Source organism: Anneissia japonica, unplaced genomic scaffold (assembly GCF_011630105.1).
Source record: "Anneissia japonica isolate Jap-2015-1 unplaced genomic scaffold, ASM1163010v1 scaffold4058_len632159_cov189, whole genome shotgun sequence".
NCBI lineage: Eukaryota > Metazoa > Echinodermata > Crinoidea > Comatulida > Comatulidae > Anneissia > Anneissia japonica.
In genome coordinates this window covers 492,817-512,050 of record NW_022735300.1, presented here as the reverse complement: position 1 = coordinate 512,050, position 19,234 = coordinate 492,817, and the positions used below count along the sequence as shown (strand labels likewise).

The window sequence follows — 19,234 nt, the reverse complement described above, 5'->3', positions numbered from 1 at the left end:
TATGAATAACATTGACTTTTACCTGATGAGTTTTTGTTGGATCTTGGGCCAGAATTCTTGTCGTTTCTCATCAGAGTACATCTTAAAGAGCACTCTAAGTAAACAAGCCAAGCTGGAAGTCTCTTGCTTTAATAAGTTAGGTTTACTTTTCCCTTTGAAACCTGGGAAGCCAATCAATAAAACAAGTATTGAATACAATCATGAAGGTTTCTTCTATAAACATTAATATAGTAACTTTTTTTTTTTTTGTTTCTTTTTATTGAACTTCAAAACAAGGACCTAGAAGCCAATTCTAAGTAAAGGGTTATTTTTTTGTTATTTTCAAGAATTAATTATATTTACTGTACATAAATAATATATATCCATACCTGCATTCCTAAGTAGTTCTCTCTGAGGATTATTTGTGTTAAATTGCTTAGCAAACCGGTGGGATTGCTCAAGGCAGTCCAGAAGTTTGAAAAGCTGATCAACGGAAAGGTATCGGAACATTCCAGGGTCATCCTTCTCGGAGGATGTCAGGAATGCGGAACTAAAACTACCATCCTACAGAAACAAGACATTTAAAAAAAATATAATTATGTTAATATTAAAGTAAAAAAATGTGATGTGTTCCAATAAACCTGGACTAATGTGCAAGTTTTGAGGGAATACATCACATTTATACATATTAACAGTTGAATCTTGTTTTTTTAGCAGCTTCAGCAACAACTAATATTCTACGTATAGCACCTGCTAACCTTAATTCAGCATTTTCTATATTTTAGATCACAATTGTTTTTTTAATTCCTAACCTGCATTGTTGCATTGCTATAAAATTATAAATTTAACAACTGTCATATTATTTGTCGCTTGTCATTAAATTAAAGGAAAAGAATGAGGACATGTGTATCATTATTATAGTGTTCTTTACATTAGGATGTTCCATTATTCTCAAGGGGGGTGCTTGTTTGAGCATCATTGCTAAAGTTGTTTTATCCAGGTAAATATTAATGGTATAAAATTGGCAATTGTCTTTTTATAGTCTAACCTGTACTGCTTTCATATTCTCCTCATCTTCGTGCCGACTCGTGGCTGGAAAGAACAGAATGCTGTCGATGCTTTGAATCAACTCAAGTTGTACCACACACTTGATTAAGATGGACGTGAAGAGTTTCTGATCAGCTGCTGTTTCTACAAGAGCAATTTCATTTGTGGTTAGAATATTATTATAGAGTAATTATTACATCTTAAAAAATAAAAATACATATAGTATAGCAGTTCCGGCTCAACATCACTGTTGTTACCTTGTCAACTTTTTCAAATATTCTATTAATTTCGTTTATCATTTACTGAATTAGATACATTTAATTTTACTGATATTATATTTATATAATTTGTCTTTATTGTAATTCAATTTTGTAATGCTGTTAGATTGTAATTGTCGTTTCTTGTAATAAATTTAACTACATTTTTGATAGAGGGCCTGAATATCTGCTGGCCATCCAGGCCCAGTTAGAAGGGCGCCCTCTCTAAATAGAGTTGAAAAAAAAAAATAAAATAAAATTCTCATCTTTATTCTATAGAATAACTTGTTTTTTGGTTAGAATTTGTATTTTTTACATACTTCAATAATGCATTATCCTTGCAAGCTTATCATTTTATTTACTCCTTATAGAGCAAATAATTACTTAATAACACTCTTTTAAAAATAGAAAAACATACAGACCAGCTGCCTTGATATGACATTAATGCTTTCACCAATGTCTTATTTGACGTCATCAGCATGTTCATTGCCATGAGCATTTTCATCAGTAGAATCGTCACTACTGTCATGATTAGTTTCACCATGTTGTTTTTAGATTATTTTTCCCTTATTAATTGTCATCATTATCATGTTATCATCATCATCACCACCATCAACATCATTATAATGGTTACATTGTTTTTCTTTAACTTACTCTGATACTCTCGTTTACTGCCTTTACTCTCTGTACTTGTGATGCTCGATATGCTATGTACACTGTGTATGCTACCTGTCCTTTGTAGCTGCTCCTTCTTATTGGGACTCGTCTCCCCATTCACTGGTGATCCTGCTCTCCCTGCCGGATCCTAAGGGAAAATCCAGATGGATTAGCTAACCCTGATAGCCTACTTTAGAGCAGACACAATAAATGACCAGACTATATTTTAGACCAATGGTTCCCAACCTGGGGTCAAAAAAATAAAAATAATTGGGGGTCTACCTATTCAAAAAGGACCATGAAAATTTTAGGGTCCGCTAAATATTTAGACCAATTTTTCATGATTCCATTATTTTTCTCACCTGTGCATTGTCTTGGTCTTGACGTGGAGTTGTCAGTTCTACTTCGTAACCCTCAGGTTTCCACGTTGATAATCTTTAAAAAAAAAAATAGGAGGGATATAATTGATAAGCTTATTATAATTATTATCCTACTTAAAAATATATATATTAATATGCAATTCCAATAATATTTTTTTCATGATGAACTGTGTCTAGCTGTGGAGGCGTAGCAATATAGACCATTCTGGAGTGCCAATCAAGCTTAACAACTGACCAATCAGTACAGGTCCAGGAATATGCATGTCTCACGAACGCATGTGCTGTCCCATAAATAAATGCACATTTTACACTGTTGTTTTCTTTCTTTTTTTATTTAGCATGTGACGCCGTGTAAGCTGTTGGACTTCTGATTGTGAGATTGGGAGTTCGAGACCGACGCTTGTCGCATTGCTTGTTGTGTCCTTGGGCAAGGCACTTTACTTATGTTTGCCTCTCCCCACCAGGAGTATAAATGGGTACCTCGTAGGATGGTATGGCATTGAACGTAAAGGTCGTGTGCGTTCAAGCAGCAATGATACTCCCCAGGGAGCAGAGAAAGTTGCACAATGTGCGGATCTGCCAATTCAGTATCCAGTGACCAGGGAAATAATGATGCCAGCGCCTTGTATAATCGCTTGTATGATCTGTGGATTGTGAAAGGCGCTATATAAATTATGGTTCTATTAAAAAAAATAATAATAATTTAGTTTTAATTGAATATAATATAATTGAATTTTTTTTTTTTTATTTAAATTTCCAAGGGTGGGGCTTAGCGGAAAGGTCAATTACATGTCACCATGACATATCTATCTCAATGACAATCAATAAAATCTGAAGGCATCAACTTACAATTCTGGAATGGTTGAATTGAATATTTGCATCATGCAGAGGCAGATTTTGTCCCACATGACAGTGCTGAATTTCTCTCCATTTGAAATCACAAGGTTTTCAAGGCAATTTGTTCCTGATCTTGCTAGCTGCTCATTATCTGTACATAAAACAAATTAACCCAAATCTCAACAAAGAATTTGTTGTTAAAAATCTCAAATTACTGCATGAAAAAAAATTAATCTACTAAAACACCCGTTGAAAAGCATGTCTCAGAATATTTTATTCAAATCTTTTATTATCTTGCTTATAATTTTTTTCTTAGAATATCTCTTCTAAGTTGTTATTGCTGTAAAGAAAATAAAATAATGATGATGCAAACACGGTAATTAGCTTTGATATATATGACGTAGGACAATTCTAATATTAGAGGAGACTTCTACTTAAATGGAAATAGTCGGTTTTATCTAGATTAAGTATTCACAAAGTAGACTACAGCTTTAAGCATTTTAATGTGATATTTACCTTGCTGGACACACCAGAAGAGTTGGCTTAAAAGTTCATCAAGGAGTATGTCGTTGAGAATGTCAAAGTACTGTGTGAATACGTCAATGATTGCGTACAAAGCATGATTGCATGTTGTCGTCATCCATTCTGCTTTCTACCAATCAGAATCAAAGATAATAATAATAGTACAGTGGGGCAAGGAGCACTCTAATGTATATTTTTAATTTGGATACTCTCAGGTTAAATTGTTAAATTTTGGAATGTCACTGAATCTTTTATGACACCTGTGATGAGTAGGTTGGATGGTAGGATGATGATAATGTTGTTGGTGATGATTATAAGGATTTGATCCAGGCTCCGGAGGAAAAAAATGTTTTGATATGTGTTTCAACACACAAAAAGCATATTGGAGAAAAACTTGGAAATGGTTAATGAGATACAGATTTTTGAATATTTAAAAACTGGGGTAAAAGGTGTGTAACCACCCTATTTTCCACTTTTTTGTATCTTAGAAGTTTTTTTTTTTAACCTCCAGAGCCTTACTATTAAATAACAATTATGATAATGGTGTTTATGATTATGTTTATGGTGTGGATAATGATAAAAACAATAACAACTTTGATGATAAATTAATAATGTTGTTAGTGTTAGTGATAAAAAGAGGATGATGAAAATTTTGAACATGATCATCAAACATTAATGATAATAATAATAAAGGTGTTGATAATGATGATGAAAATAATTGTAATGGTGATGATAATGATGATAATGTTGATGGTTATGAGTATTATGACATCACAAAGAATAAGATGATAATGAATATAAGTTTTTTGAGTACTGTGCATATCATGACTTGACCCCAAGACTACAGTTACCACCTCATACCATATTCAATATACAATAATTTAAATATTGCTTATTATGACATTAATTATACTATTTAATACATGTACATACCTCCACCTGTTGTTCAGGTAATTTCATGTTATCAAAGATCCTAAACACAATTTGAAACAAGTCTTTCCACCAGTGTTTTGAGAAAGTATGCCCATAGCTCTTCATAATCTCAAACATCACAGTTAAGCCCCTGAAGAAATCAAAGAGTTTTCAGAACACAAATAGTAAAACATTTTAAATTCACTTTAAATTCTTTTTATATAGCAGCCGGTACATACTCACCATTCAATATTGTTATAATTATATCTTTTTTGCATAATACATACATTACAATGAACAAAAAAGTAAACATAATGAATAATGATAAAATTACAAGTTAATATAATGCAATAAAAATAGTTAAGGTATTTCTTGTATTCTATGGTCTTGAAAGGTTTTAAAACCTATAGTTACCTACAGTAACCACATTCAACCACAACTTTCTAAAACAACTCTAAATTTCATCAAAAGTACCAACTTCAACAAAACATCTTTATCACACTCCCCATTGCCAATACTATCACCACCATGCATCATATATTTCTTACCTGGTCCTAACATCGAGCTTACATCGGTTAATGATGCATGAGAGTTCAAAGAGCACCGGGAACCAACCTTTGACCCACACCCTGTCTTCTTCACTAACTTGAACTTCTTGGTCACCTGCATGTTCTTTGAACATCTAAAGTAAGAAATGTTTAAATCAGCTATCAGTAACATGTATCTAAACATATGAAACAAACTATAAATTTGACTATAAACAGAAGAACCTTCATCTACACACTGTTTAAAGCAATGTCCACACTACATGTGACATGCCTAAATATGGTCATGATGACATCACATCATGACCATATATAGGCACATCGTGACTATATATGGGCATAATGTAGAAAGAGCATAAGACTCTGCTTTAGTATTTTGTGTTGTTTTCACCTTTGACATAAACAATGTGCATTTTCAAACTATGAGACACTACCAAATTTTATTTCGCAAAAAACATGTGACATGCCTAAATATGGTCATGATGACATCACATCATGACCATATATAGGCACATCATGACTATATATGGGCATAATGTAAACAGAGCATAAGACTCTGCTTTAATATTTTGTGTTGTTTTCACCTTTGACATAAACAATGTGCATTTTCAAACTATGAGACAGCTTACTGTGGCATATTGCTGAGGTGAGAGCATATGAGGCTTGCCATCCCAAAAACAAGTTTACTGTCATTAATCTTAAACTGAGTAATCAGCATAAAAATGTGCCAGTATTGTATACTTTAATACAGAGAAAAGCCGTAATACTTTTACTCCTACCTTCAGCAATAGCAAGCAGATGCAAGTAAATGACTTATCATTTTAAAGCTTATGATGTGGAGAATATGAATATTATTCAAAAGTCAATTTTTCGTTTTGGTCACTGAGGCTCATTTTGGCATGGCAAGCCCCATATCAATCACAAACAAATTACTATACATCAAAATGCTGTTTATAAATGTATCTCACACACTTTCAAAATTTGTCATATATAATTGAATTCATAAATTTTAATATATTATATTTTTTGTTTAGACAAGTAGCAAAAACTTACTTGTGGTTTATCCATGACATATTTAGCGCAGTTTCTAATTAGTCTGATAGCCTCCATACTGGTGTCAGGAAAAGCTGCATTGCATGCAAACTCTGACAGACACTTCACAGCGTCTTGAAAGGAGTCTAGGATTGCTGAAAAGTACTTCTCAAATACAGAAGCTGTGGATCACAAAGGAAACACATTTTCAAACATTATTTCAATGTTTTATAGGGGATTTTTACTTGTTGGTGTGTTATTGGCAATAGTTTATCCAGGTAAGAATTCACAAACTAGATCCTTCTATATATAAACAGCGTTTAAGTAAGCAGCCAACTTACATATAATTTTGCCAGTTGTTTGGAATGCAAGTTCAACGATGCCTTCATCATGGTCAGAAGCAGCCAGGAAGAACACGGAAAATACGTTCTTCCAACCGGATCTAATGTTACCAGCCTGAGAATTGACCATCTGTGCTATACACCTTACCACCATGTCTCGGATTGTGGGTGACCTGCACAGAAAAGATCAATGAAACAATAAGTCAATAAAAGAAGCAGAAAATGATGTTTGTCAATGTTTCATTGGTCGAAAAAAAAAAATGCTTTGTGACATTTTTTAAAAGGAATTATATGAAGGCCAAATACTATGTATAATAATTTGGTTGATCTGACCACTAATCTGTAAGGCCAGGCTGGTATGCAGCAATGGATACTATCTGTACTGTAGTGTCCTACTACTGTATATTGATTTAATATTTCCAACAGTTTTCATTTTTTATGTATTTTCACTTTGGATGAAGCACATAAATATGTGCGTGGCTATAAATCAAATGTAAAACCAGTTTCTTAAATAACTCACCTATTTTTCTTCATTATGAGTTCAAATGGACGAAGGAACTCTTTTTGGAAACGGAAATTAGCCAACTCGCCTTTCTCCAAGAATTTCATTGACAATTGACGAAGGGAATCAACCGCAAAAAATGCAACATCTTCTGAAGGGTTACAGCCCACCTAGGATGGAGCAACAAAATACCATATTAATTGATGCCCAAATTAGGTAATGCCCAAATTTCATGAATCATAATTAAGATAAGATTATCTTAAGGAAATTCAAAACAATTAAAACTAACCAGAGAATAATGCTAGATATGCATAGTTCATAATCATTCTGCCTGTATGGGAATCAGCAGTGGCTTAGCAGACAAGATGCTCGCCCTCAGATCGGAGAATTCTGGGTTCAAATTCTGGACAAAGTTAGGATTTTCTTGTCACTCATAATTTATACAATAAATCCCTTCCTCATATACATTATATTGAGATAGATAACTCCTATGACATAGAGGGCGCTACAGTGGTTTTATTACAAACCTTGTTGAAATGTTCTCCCAGTACAGCCCATATCCTGGACCATTGGATCCTGACACGGCCCATGTTGTAGTAGGAGATCTCAACTATCTTAGTAAGACTAAACATTCTAGGATGAACTGTGGAATGTAATTCATCTATAGACACCTTGCAAAGAGCTTGCACAAAGTCAACTAGGAACAAGAAAGACAATAATTATCAATTAATTATGATAAATATTGACACCATTTTATGCATTTATTAACATGAATTCTTTGTATTGAGCCAAAAATATTCTAAAAATACAAAATTCAATATTTGAGTTTCCTTCTTCGATAATTATTATAACTATTACAATTATTAGCTATTGCCAATCAAAAAAATAAATATGAGGCACATATTCTTTGTATTGTACCTTAAGTTGGTTGTTAAGCAATTTCTATATGAAGTAAAACGTACTGTAATTCACAGAGAAAATTTTTTTTTTTGTAGATTTCACTACTTTGATATTATAATCACCAATAATTAAACCTACCTATTGCATCACCATCAAGCCTCGTTGAGCCGGTGAAGATTCTGTCTACCGCCACCACGATGCTTTGAGATGACGTCTCACCCATTGCTTCTTGCAGTATAGCTAGCTTCTTCTGGTCCAGTCCACTCATTCTTCCCATCGCTGGCAGAATGATAATAATTAACCATTTATTTTATATCCAAAAGTATATACCACCATCTGTCTATTAACGTTAAAACATTCTTGTTTTTCTGATTATATATATAAATTAATTCTACTAATCGCCTTCGCGTAACTTCACTATCTCCTCTGAAATGTGCTCATATCTCATACACTGGGGTTTCTATATGTCACGACAACATTTCGCTACTTTTCAAGGCTGAATATTGAATAAGAATGAAAATTACAGCCAAAATCCACAGAAAAATTAGAACCTGTTTGCCATGATTCGCGATTTGCTTACGTCACGTAAATACAATTAATTCCATCTACAGTATTCTGTGCCGCAGTGCTTATGTCTAAAATTATCTTGTCAGACCCTAAAAGAACCAGTCTATGTTTCGCAGCTTCATTACCATTACGTCACCGCGCAGTGCTTCACGTCAACAAAATGAGGAGCAGCATGTTCCCGTACCGCTTTGGAGTACCTAATGCATTAAATACTGGATATTACTGTAGTCTTATAGCTCAAAACATCAGTCGTGACATAAAAGTAAAATACCTTGCCCAAGTATATAAACTAGTGGTTATAATTAAATGCAATCCCTCAATATTTTGATTGGGAGCACAAAAGTTAACATCAAATCTGAAAAAAAAAAATAAACACCAAACAATACACATGACACTATCACATGAACACAGAGAATGACAAGTTTAAAAAGGTAATCTTACCCCCTTCGCCAGACTCTAACAAATCATTGCTATGGCCTCCCCCTCCTGAAGATGAGCCAGATGCTAGAAACTTTGTCTTGACACCGGTTCCAATTAATTGCGCTAATTCTAATTGTGAAATACACTTCAAGATCTAGATTTAAACAAATCAAAAGGGTCCTTTATCATCCAGTGGCTTATCACACAGAATTTATTTTGAAATAAAATTCATAATAATAATATAATAATAAAAAGATTTTTTCACTAATACTGCTACTTATTCTTATAAACAAAGCATCAATAAGTTATTATTTCTAACCTCCAGCCATGATTTTCCTAAATAGTTGCCATCCGTATGTGCAACTGTTATTAACGTTTTGATTGTGTCAATATTTTTTGTCTTCATCTCGGTGATTGATGAATTGGCGGTCAACAGGGTAAACCGTGACAATGCCTGTACGTATGCGTCACGTTCTACGACCATGTGGAATATGCAGGTTATACGTATTGCACAGCGAATTCCATCAAGGCAGAAACCGGCGATGTCAGCATCATCACAATCCTGGAGACCCACGCTGAACGCTGCCAAAAAAGGCGTCCACGCAACCTGTTTATTATATAACAATAATATAAAAATATTATTCAATCGACAGATGCATAAACAACATTGTTCCTATCTTAACTGGCAAGGATTTTTGTAGTTAAATGTCTGTAAATCAGGAAACACCGATTTGTTTTTACTTTAATCTGTCTCATTATTACCTCTGCCAAGGGAGTTATGTATTCACTGGTGTCTGTCTCTGTTTTCAAGATTACGCAAAAACTAAGGAATGGATCATCATAAAGTTTAGTGGAATGATACATAATAAGCTAAGAAAGAGAAGATTAACTTAAAACTTAGGAATAGATTATCATAAGGTTTAGTTGAATGGTACATAATCTATGAGATGATTAACCTTTGGGAAGCAAAGGTAAAAAAACAAGTTGAAGGTCATGGAAATTTGATTTTTTTAACCCTTGAACATAAAAGAAAATAATGGAATCGCCCATACACAGCCTGCGTATATTCAGGCACAGGGTGAGGTATGCACTCTATGGAGAGACTGCTCTAGTTTGATTCTCTAGATTGTAAATGAACAGTTCAATATCTGTAATTTTATTCAAGGTTTTCTGGATTTCAACACAAACTATCTTTTTTTATTTATTAACAAATGCTATATTTGCTGACTTACATGAACTCCTTATGTGTTCACTTACCTTAAACATTGGTCTAACATGTTCTTGATGAGATGCGCTAGTGAAGTTTGAGGGGACGTGGCTGATCGACTCCATCAAATTCTTGGCCGTCTGAGCAATGGCATCCATCTCAAATGTGAACATCGATCTCCTCTGTTTCTCACTGGTTAATGCTGAAGCAAAAATATATTTATCAATTATCAGACGTTCATAACAAGTCGCCCTGTTGTTGATCTTGAAAATGTCATTAAATAAAACATTATTTTTCTTTTTTTAAAATGGAGCTGCAACATAGTAAAAATATTTCCTAAAAAATATAAAGTACCATATAGTTTTATCATGCAGTAAGCAGTCACATTGTTTCACAGTTTAAAATCTGTTGCAGATTCGGCAAATATAATACGCAATCACTAATTGCATAATAACACTCTATAAATGTATATAATATCATAAACCATGCCTGCTGTTTTGTGATTATTTGTCTATATGCATTGAGGGCTGACAAAGTCATAGCAACAAATGATCAATTTCGTGGTAAGGGGTCTACTTTCATACCCTAAGATATGGTTCGTTGCCTCAAAGCAACAAATTATTTTTGGTTTTGTGACTTACATGATGCTTTGGTTGTAACTTTGCTCGATGTGGTTTGTTTCATTCTAATCTCCTGATCCGCAATCTCGTCGTAAATTTCTGACAAGTACTCGGGAGGGAGGTCCTTGCTGTCATTGATCCCACGGTTCATTTTAATATATTGCTCTTTTGTCATTTTGTGCTTCACCTATATAAAAAAAAATGAACAATCCAATATTATAAAAAAAACCTGCCAAAAAATTAGGTTAGCTGAGCAATAGTTTATAGTTCAATAATCATAACAAAAATAAAAATCTTTATCTCGTACTTTATAGAGAATTACATTTAATATTATACAAATAATAAATGTTTATAAGTGCAATGGTGTAGAATATTTCATGAGGTTAAAGATTGGATGTTCTATTCAATGAGGCGTAGCCGAGTTCAACAGAACATTTAATCTTTCACCTCATAAAAAATTCTACAACATTGTATGAATAAGAAACATTCATGATTTGTTTCATACAAAACCTCTGCATTTTTTGGGTGTAGCCTAGAGAGGCCTACAGCTAGGCTGCTGTATTAAACGATAGCAAAATCTTTGCCAAATCTTCTTTACTCCCAGGGTTTTATGTGATTTACTGTATATTTTATTGCCTTATTTGTTGATTCGGCATTACTTTCATTCAGTAATTCCTCAAAACCTTCTTCGCTCAAAAGTACAATGGACCAAAACAGTACCAAATGGACCTGCCATTTTATCGGCGGAGCGAGGGCTATTGAATGACTAACTCCTTGTTGACGCGCAGGTTGTAACTACGCTAGACAAATTTTTTCTCTCAGGTAGCGTTGCATTTGAGATTTTTGTTGTCTTGGAGATGAAAAAGTACTATTTAACTATCATTGACTAGTACTCAAATAAATATGGAATATTAATTTTAATTCAATCTCACGTGACTTGTTTTCAACCAATCAAATGAACAGAATATATACAGGTGTTGTATAATATATTATATATTCTATTTCTCTCACTAATACCAGGATACATACCTGTGAACTATGTAGATCTGTAGTGAGTAAGATGATAGAGTACGCCAACACGTATGCCGCATCTGCACTTGCGAATATGTTCTGTTCGGCATTGTTCTCGATATAACGACTCGCAAACTTTTCCATCATCCTGTCAATCTTCTGGGCTTCGCCAGGCAGACGGAACCCTTCTAGGAATTCCCGCAATGCCGCAACAATGTTCTTGGAACTGAAGTCCATCTGATCCACATAGGCATACATCACTTCTTTAGTGAACCTATAAAAGAATGAAAACAGATTGTGATGCATTGATATATATAAATGAATAAAAAGCATTGATCAATCCAATTACTGCACTGTTTACATACCAACACAACAATTTTTAGAAGACTGCATGCTCAGATCTCAAGCAGTGTTGTTTAAACTATGGTTAAACTGTTGTTTACCTCCAATAGTCAAATTGTAGTCCTATAAGTTATGAAATTTTCATAGATATTATTGGCCAAAAATTAGATTAAGAAGTTTGAAATCTTTCTTTTAAATGACTTATTAACTTACTTATCATTTTCGCCTAAGTAATCTCCCATCACAGTCTGAAATAATAAAAATAAAGAATGAAATTGACATAAATAAAACAATATTAGAAGCAATTAAATATAAAATATTATGATATAAAAGTAATAATGAATTTAATATTTATTACACCATTAACAATGACAAATGTTGTACTCTTCACTAAAAACAGACTAGCATTGCAAGGAACAGTCTATATATGTATGGTTTATGAATGATGGCCAGATGTCAACATAATGGACATTTCTGCCGTCTGGATATTATTGCTAAGGTCCCACAAAACAACAGTGTAAAAACATATGTCACCCTTATATAGCGCATTCCACAGAGAAAGTCAGAAACATGATAACTTATAATAATGTAAAGATCAATGATTATGAACCTTATCTAAGCGTTCATCTGTGTGGAAGAATTGTGCAATATCTTCAGCCGTCCTTCCCAGAATTCCTTGCTCCTGGAGGTATGTTAAACCCCTTGACGCTTTCTTGGTATTAAATCTAAAATTATTTAAAAAAAATTGTAGACTATTAGAAAAATATCTGTAATCTCTTGAATAATTAATACACATTTTAGTCCGTCCCTTAGATAATTTTTACAGGATTACACAATTGAATAAACCTTGTGGTAACCACTCTGCGTGCGCTCAACCACGGAGATCTCTGTATTCCTAGTTCTATTTCATTCAGCAGCTGTCAAATATGGGATATAGCACACCATCTTTCGGAAGAAACTGACTCATGTAGAAAAGCGCCTCCCAATAAACTACCTAACTCACACCAGGGATGGTGCTGCACTGTGGCTGCCACTGGCCACAGGATATCAGGGGCCAAGCTTAAATCACTGGCCACAGGTTGTCAGAGGCCAAGCTTAAATCACTGGCCACAGGTTCTCAGGGACCACCAAATGTAAATCCTGGCCGCAAGATTTTCGGAAGCCAATTTTAACTCCCTGGATAAATAATAGCACTATACACAAACAAATACAAATAAATAAATTATATGCACTAACATCTACACAAAAAATTCAAACAAAACAATCGATACTACTCAAATTAACTTTGCACCTACAATTCAATTCCTTGTTCAATGATCTCTTTCTGTTGTTTTAATGTCTCATACTGTTCAGGGTTATCTGTTGCCGCCTGACTCTGGTTAGCTGCAATTGAGGAATGATTTGAGTTGAGTGAGTTTTGACTGCCATAGCTTGTCATGGTTCCTTTGCCGCTGTCAGTGTCCAGATGTTCTGGGTGAGAACCTCCAGTGTTCTCTTGTACTGTAAAACAAACAAAAACAATAAGCTTCAAAAACATCTGTGAGGATTGAATTGCTTATGCTCCTTTTTCGACATTACTCTATTCTATGATGCCTTGAATGTGGCCAAATTAACTAAAATAAATGATAATAATCAATATGCAATTATAAACAAAAAATTAATTATAACTTTAACCAATATTAAAACAAATATAAATTAAATAAAAATTGATGTTGTTACATTTAAAAAAACTGTGGATGTACAATGATTCTACCCCTACCTAAATTTGTTTGTACGTTTGGATTAACATACAGATCTTTACTCCATTCCACCATACACTTCAGTATCGATACGAGGCACTCTAGGCCCTTAATCCGCATCCTTTTCTCTTGCTGTGGGGTTGCACCAAGCTCAATGGCTTGTCTCCCTTGTGCGATCTTTGACAAGTCGTTGATTAGACGCTCAAAGATGTTGGCCCGGGCTAAATCACAGTCATAGTTGAGGTAGATATCAACAACGCACTGAGCATCTGGAGCAAAAAAAAAAATCTTAAAATTTTACATAATTCAATTTTACATACGTTGATTTTTTTTTCATCAAAATAGGTAGATAACAAAATGATCACAAAAAGACTAAAATTTTCATTCATTTTGGACAGGCAAGGTAAAGAATCAATGATTCATAATTATATTCTATTCTTAAAATGGCAGCACAAAATGTTGAAATCAACTTAATGTTTTACCTGCACATATCCGTGTCAATGCCTGAATTACCATCCACTTGTGTTCAAACGAACTTGTGGAAGTCTCCAATATATTTAAGAAAATTTCTTTGAAAAATACCTAAAAAATAAAAATGAAAACAATTAATATTTCAAATGAAATAGATATACAAAAAGTTATGAAGACTGTTGTTATGGAATGATGTGAACATGACGCTACTATGCTACAGTACATATTATCCAACCTCCAAACTAAGTTAACCCTTACATTCATATTTTAACATTTCATGATGTGATGTTTGTGTTGTGTGTTTTTTAGTAGGTGATTGTATCAATAAGAATATTTTTATTTTTAATTTCAAACCATATTCTTTTCTGTGTTTGACATAAAGATTGAATTGAATTGTTATCTATAAATATATAACCCAATAGCCTAGGCTTTACAAATGGGTTAATTATTATAAATAAATTGTCAAACTTACCTCAACCTGCATCTTGAGATGCGTCTTAAAATTGCTCAACAAAACTAAGAAAATTGCCAATGAAAGCTCAAAAACCTCCGGAACTGATGAGACACCATTCTTGGACAGTGCCACGCAAAGATACTGCTTAATAGCGGTAATAAACATCTCATTTGTACGGAACACTGGGCCAGCATTTTGCAGGACAGACAGTAACAGCTGCAGCGATAGCACCTTGGAACGCAGTTCATGCGATCTAATGATATTAAAATGAGGAAGTAATCATAAGTACATCTTCACTATAAAAAGTAAAAGTACTGTACTAAAATATATTTATTTATTTATCACCATCTCTATCACCACATTACTAACATCATCAAAATCATCATCACTATCACCATAATTATTATCATTACCAACCTCATCATTATCATCATCATTATAATCACAATCAACATTATCATCACCATCACCATTATCACCATCATCAAAACCTCATTCATTATAATGCCTTTCGCTTTCACTACCTCAATCAAATTCAACCACCTATTTCCTTACTTTGGATCAGTGGGACCATCTGGTAAGGGTTTCATTGACAGCTTGCATAGAGACCTAAATATAAGAAACGCATCCTTCTGCAAAACGTGAGAGAATGGTGATACAGTGCCATCACCAGGGTCCTCCTCACTCCCAGGTGTTGCCACAGTTGGAGATGGGCTTTCTCCTGCTATCTTGCCATCTGTAAAAAAAAACCACAAAATTAGTTTCTTTGGTAAAAAAATATAATTGAATTTGGATATCATAACATACACACACTATATAACATATTGTGTGCAAGCTATGCACAACGGTACACAATACATATATTGTCCAAATACCAGGCACTATTTGAGAAAATTCAATGCATTCCCAGATGGCTTTCTGTCTGAGAATTTCCACCACAAAGTTGTGTTTGTGTACTTGGCTTTCACAACATAGGCTAGGAAACAACTGAGGAAATGGACTCAAGAGGATATTTGTGTGTCACTGTATAAGGTGAGTTAACTGAAAATTTATCCTCTTGATGTATAAAAATACTGAACACAAGGAATACATTCCTCACATTTGCAAGTTCGGTAAAACCCTCATCATAACCACAGCACACAAGCTACAGTATATGCTTGTGATCAGTAGGCATAGTAATGGATTAGTTTGTAAAAGAAATCCCAGACGATTTGCATGGATTAAATGCATGTTCAAAGGTGATGATATAAGCTAGAAATTAATCATTCGGTATTAAGTTAATATTACATCTTCTTGTTTTACAAACCTTCAATAATGATGGAATCTACTATATCTGAGAGGATGGTCTTGACTATGATTTCAATATTCTCCTCTGCTCCGTCTCCTTCCCCTGTTTCAACGATTGAAAACAAGTAAAAGAAATCAACAGAAAAATAAAAACAAAACGTTGACTCAAAACACAATCGTAAATGAACAAAACCATAAAACTATCTTAGCAACAACTGAAGAAATTAAAAATTAAAAGAGGAACAACATACTAAAAGTGGGAGAGTCTAGTTGCCGAGCTTGAAGCAGGGGCGCCATAGCCAGTCAATGGCAATAAATCGGCAGCAGACGCTAACTCAACGCTCATGGTTCTATTGGTGGAAAGCCTTCCTGGATTAGGACTATAAACAATACACCCACTGTACACAAATTAAAAAAGCCCAGGGCATCCTTCAAGGAGAGCTGGGGTTTACCCACTTGAAGAAAGTGCCAACAAGCTGCAATTGATATGATAAGACCCTTGGGGGAGTAGCAAGTTACAGGAATTTGTTAGTCCACTGAGCGCATTAGAGACACGCTTAAAGAAACCAGCAATTTAATGGCCTCAAAATAGCACAAAAACAAAAAAAAATCATAAATATTATAACATTTTGAAAATAGCAAAAATGACACATAATTGAAACTATAGATCAAGAAACTTCTAGAGATTTGTACCTTGGTCATCTTCAAGACTAACAACTTCTCCATTGACCATAACATTCGGTGTCTCTCCATCCCCAGCACTGGTCATATCTTTACTGCCGTTATCTCTCTCATCCTGGCCTTTTACACTATTCTCCACCTCTGATTTATCTTTTGATTCTTCCTCTTCTCTCACCTTCTGTTCCTGAGCCTAAATAGAAAAAAAAAAACTAATAATAATAATATCAGTAATAATATTTTGTTTGCCAATCATGAATTAGAATTTCAATGCAATTTTCCTACCTCTCCATGTAGTGATAAACTAATAAATAGTACATAATCTGTTTGCCTCAACAAAGAAAAGTCTAAAAGCAAAAAATGCTTTTATTAAATCCAAGCAAATAAAGTCTTCCCAGTATATCTAGACTGACATAAATATGTCCTATGTTATGCTTGCAGCACTATGCATGGTGAAAACCCTGAGCCCAATCTGGCTAGGCCCAAGTCAGGCTGAACTGAGCAATGAAGTTTTAGACCCTAGCCGGAGGAGTTTGAATATATTCGTTTTTATTTACACAGTAAATACATTGATGCAAATAAACTGACTTTCAAACATCCTGATAGACATACTATCCTGTGATTGGATATGCATACACTATTTTATCGGGTGTATTTTTAAACAGCGCCACCAACATCTGAAGACATGCAACTTTTTGCAGGGGATATCCGGCATAGCAGCGTTAACAAAACAGCCTAAAATACTACAGGTTTAGGCACCTCTATTTTCTTCATTTTTTGTTCTGGCATTTTGTATTTACAGACTAGGCTACAAGAAGAAAGCTGTGCACGGCCACAGATAAACATAGGTAACTGAAGCGAAATGCCTCTGGATGTCCCCAGCTGTAGTTGCCAGGTTCTCGGAAGTTTTCATTTCAAATTTGGTGAAAATGGTGTATATATAGCACAGGAGTCTCAATAATGCACCCGCACCACTTGGCACGAACTTCATACTCACTGCCTGTTGCTCCATCCGTATGAAGATGACGTTAAGCATTTGTGTGAGCGTTGCTTTAGCTGTCGTTTGGTTGATGAGGTTCTTACTGGCAAGGTATATATTGTAACAAGTTCTGACGACATGCAGCAACGTGCCTTCATGCACTTCGCAGGTGGGTGATGTTACTGCAGTTAACAGGGCCTAAATAGCCAATAACAATAATAAACTATAATAATAACAATAAACAATGATAATATTGTTTAATTATTATTTTATAATTATTTAAGTGAACTATTATCATCAAATAATAGAACCACAAATTGTTCAGAAAATAATACTGTAAATGAAAATGATGATAGTGATGATGAGGATGATGATCATGATGATAAATGATGATGAAGACTATAAATTCAAATAAATAAAATAATATTTTCGTAACATGAAAACAATGATAATACAAGAATTTGTAATTGCAGTAAGCAAATATAAAAGGAAAGAGAAAAATAAAGGTTAAAGTTGAAGTGAGTAGGCCCTACATTTTGGAAATTTAAAAAAGAAAAACAATTGCAGTTATGATGCATTATTATTATTATTATTATTATTATTATTATTATTTTAATACACAATATGATGCAATACGGAAGAACTTGTTGATCCATGATATATAGTACTCTATAAAAGGAACCTGACCTATATTTACAGTATGTGTGACCTTTCCTGACCTCATCATCCATATTATAAAATATGTCTCATACAAACTATATATACATACAAATATATTTGTTTGAGTCAAATTTAAATAATTTATTCTTGAATTTTATGCCACAATTTCTAAAAAAAACTGCACTAAAAAACTGCACTGTCTTATTTGATTGGCTAACAAGCAGTGCATCCTGTATCTTACCTTCAATATACACATTTGTTTACATAACGTATTCTTACGGAAGGTTTACATACAGTATACTAGAAATTGCAAATTGCAAGTGAAGTGCTGCGAAGTACAACTGCACATAAATGTCCTTCGAACAAAATTATTTATGCAAGTCAGGTGAAAATAATGAATAATAAAAATATAACAAATAATATGAGACACGACCCATTGTCTATATTAGAACACTTCTCATTGTCGTAATTTTTCACTTTTGTCAAAAAGTGTCTATAGTGGTGAATTATGGTTTAGGTTTTTTTTAATAAAGTTTCAAAAATTTCTATGTATGTGGAAAATGTAGTTGATTACCAAAGGTTACAATTTTTATTTTGAAGACTGCATGGTCTAGGAAGTGTAATTTTTTTATGGGGCAAGTTTCCAAGGGCAGGTTTTCTAGGGGCGAGTTGACTGCCAAAAAGTGTTGCCAAAGTACGAGCCAGCGTGTTATTTGATCACAAGTGCGAGACATCGCAAGTGTGAGCCAGCGAGCCATGACGTCACAACAATAGATACGAGACGTTACTCGAGTTGTGTGAGGTATCGGCTGAGATTTGTGGAGTACAATTAAAAAAACAACTATAGCCCTAATAATGAATTATTGTGATGTTAAATAGACAATGAAG

At 33.9% G+C, this 19,234-nt stretch overlaps 1 protein-coding gene across 1 annotated transcript in view; it reads right to left on the bottom strand.

Moving 5' to 3' along the window:
• LOC117116538 (brefeldin A-inhibited guanine nucleotide-exchange protein 1-like) overlaps window positions 1-19,234 on the bottom strand; it is a 41,562-nt gene that overhangs the window by 4,986 nt on the left and 17,342 nt on the right. The window contains exons 5-33 of the mRNA XM_033260595.1: window positions 17,705-17,884; window positions 16,723-16,900; window positions 16,049-16,132; window positions 15,298-15,478; window positions 14,761-14,995; window positions 14,300-14,399; window positions 13,838-14,086; window positions 13,374-13,578; window positions 12,689-12,803; window positions 12,292-12,326; window positions 11,755-12,010; window positions 10,747-10,912; window positions 10,156-10,307; window positions 9,218-9,505; window positions 8,920-9,052; window positions 8,050-8,190; window positions 7,539-7,708; window positions 7,030-7,181; window positions 6,510-6,682; window positions 6,190-6,350; window positions 5,140-5,273; window positions 4,613-4,742; window positions 3,674-3,809; window positions 3,170-3,308; window positions 2,303-2,375; window positions 1,938-2,088; window positions 1,028-1,170; window positions 369-543; window positions 23-161 (exon numbers count right to left, since the gene is read on the bottom strand). Coding sequence (XP_033116486.1) covers window positions 23-161; window positions 369-543; window positions 1,028-1,170; window positions 1,938-2,088; window positions 2,303-2,375; window positions 3,170-3,308; window positions 3,674-3,809; window positions 4,613-4,742; window positions 5,140-5,273; window positions 6,190-6,350; window positions 6,510-6,682; window positions 7,030-7,181; window positions 7,539-7,708; window positions 8,050-8,190; window positions 8,920-9,052; window positions 9,218-9,505; window positions 10,156-10,307; window positions 10,747-10,912; window positions 11,755-12,010; window positions 12,292-12,326; window positions 12,689-12,803; window positions 13,374-13,578; window positions 13,838-14,086; window positions 14,300-14,399; window positions 14,761-14,995; window positions 15,298-15,478; window positions 16,049-16,132; window positions 16,723-16,900; window positions 17,705-17,884 — 4,574 coding nt within the window. The remainder of the gene's footprint in view (window positions 1-22; window positions 162-368; window positions 544-1,027; window positions 1,171-1,937; window positions 2,089-2,302; window positions 2,376-3,169; window positions 3,309-3,673; window positions 3,810-4,612; window positions 4,743-5,139; window positions 5,274-6,189; window positions 6,351-6,509; window positions 6,683-7,029; window positions 7,182-7,538; window positions 7,709-8,049; window positions 8,191-8,919; window positions 9,053-9,217; window positions 9,506-10,155; window positions 10,308-10,746; window positions 10,913-11,754; window positions 12,011-12,291; window positions 12,327-12,688; window positions 12,804-13,373; window positions 13,579-13,837; window positions 14,087-14,299; window positions 14,400-14,760; window positions 14,996-15,297; window positions 15,479-16,048; window positions 16,133-16,722; window positions 16,901-17,704; window positions 17,885-19,234) is intronic.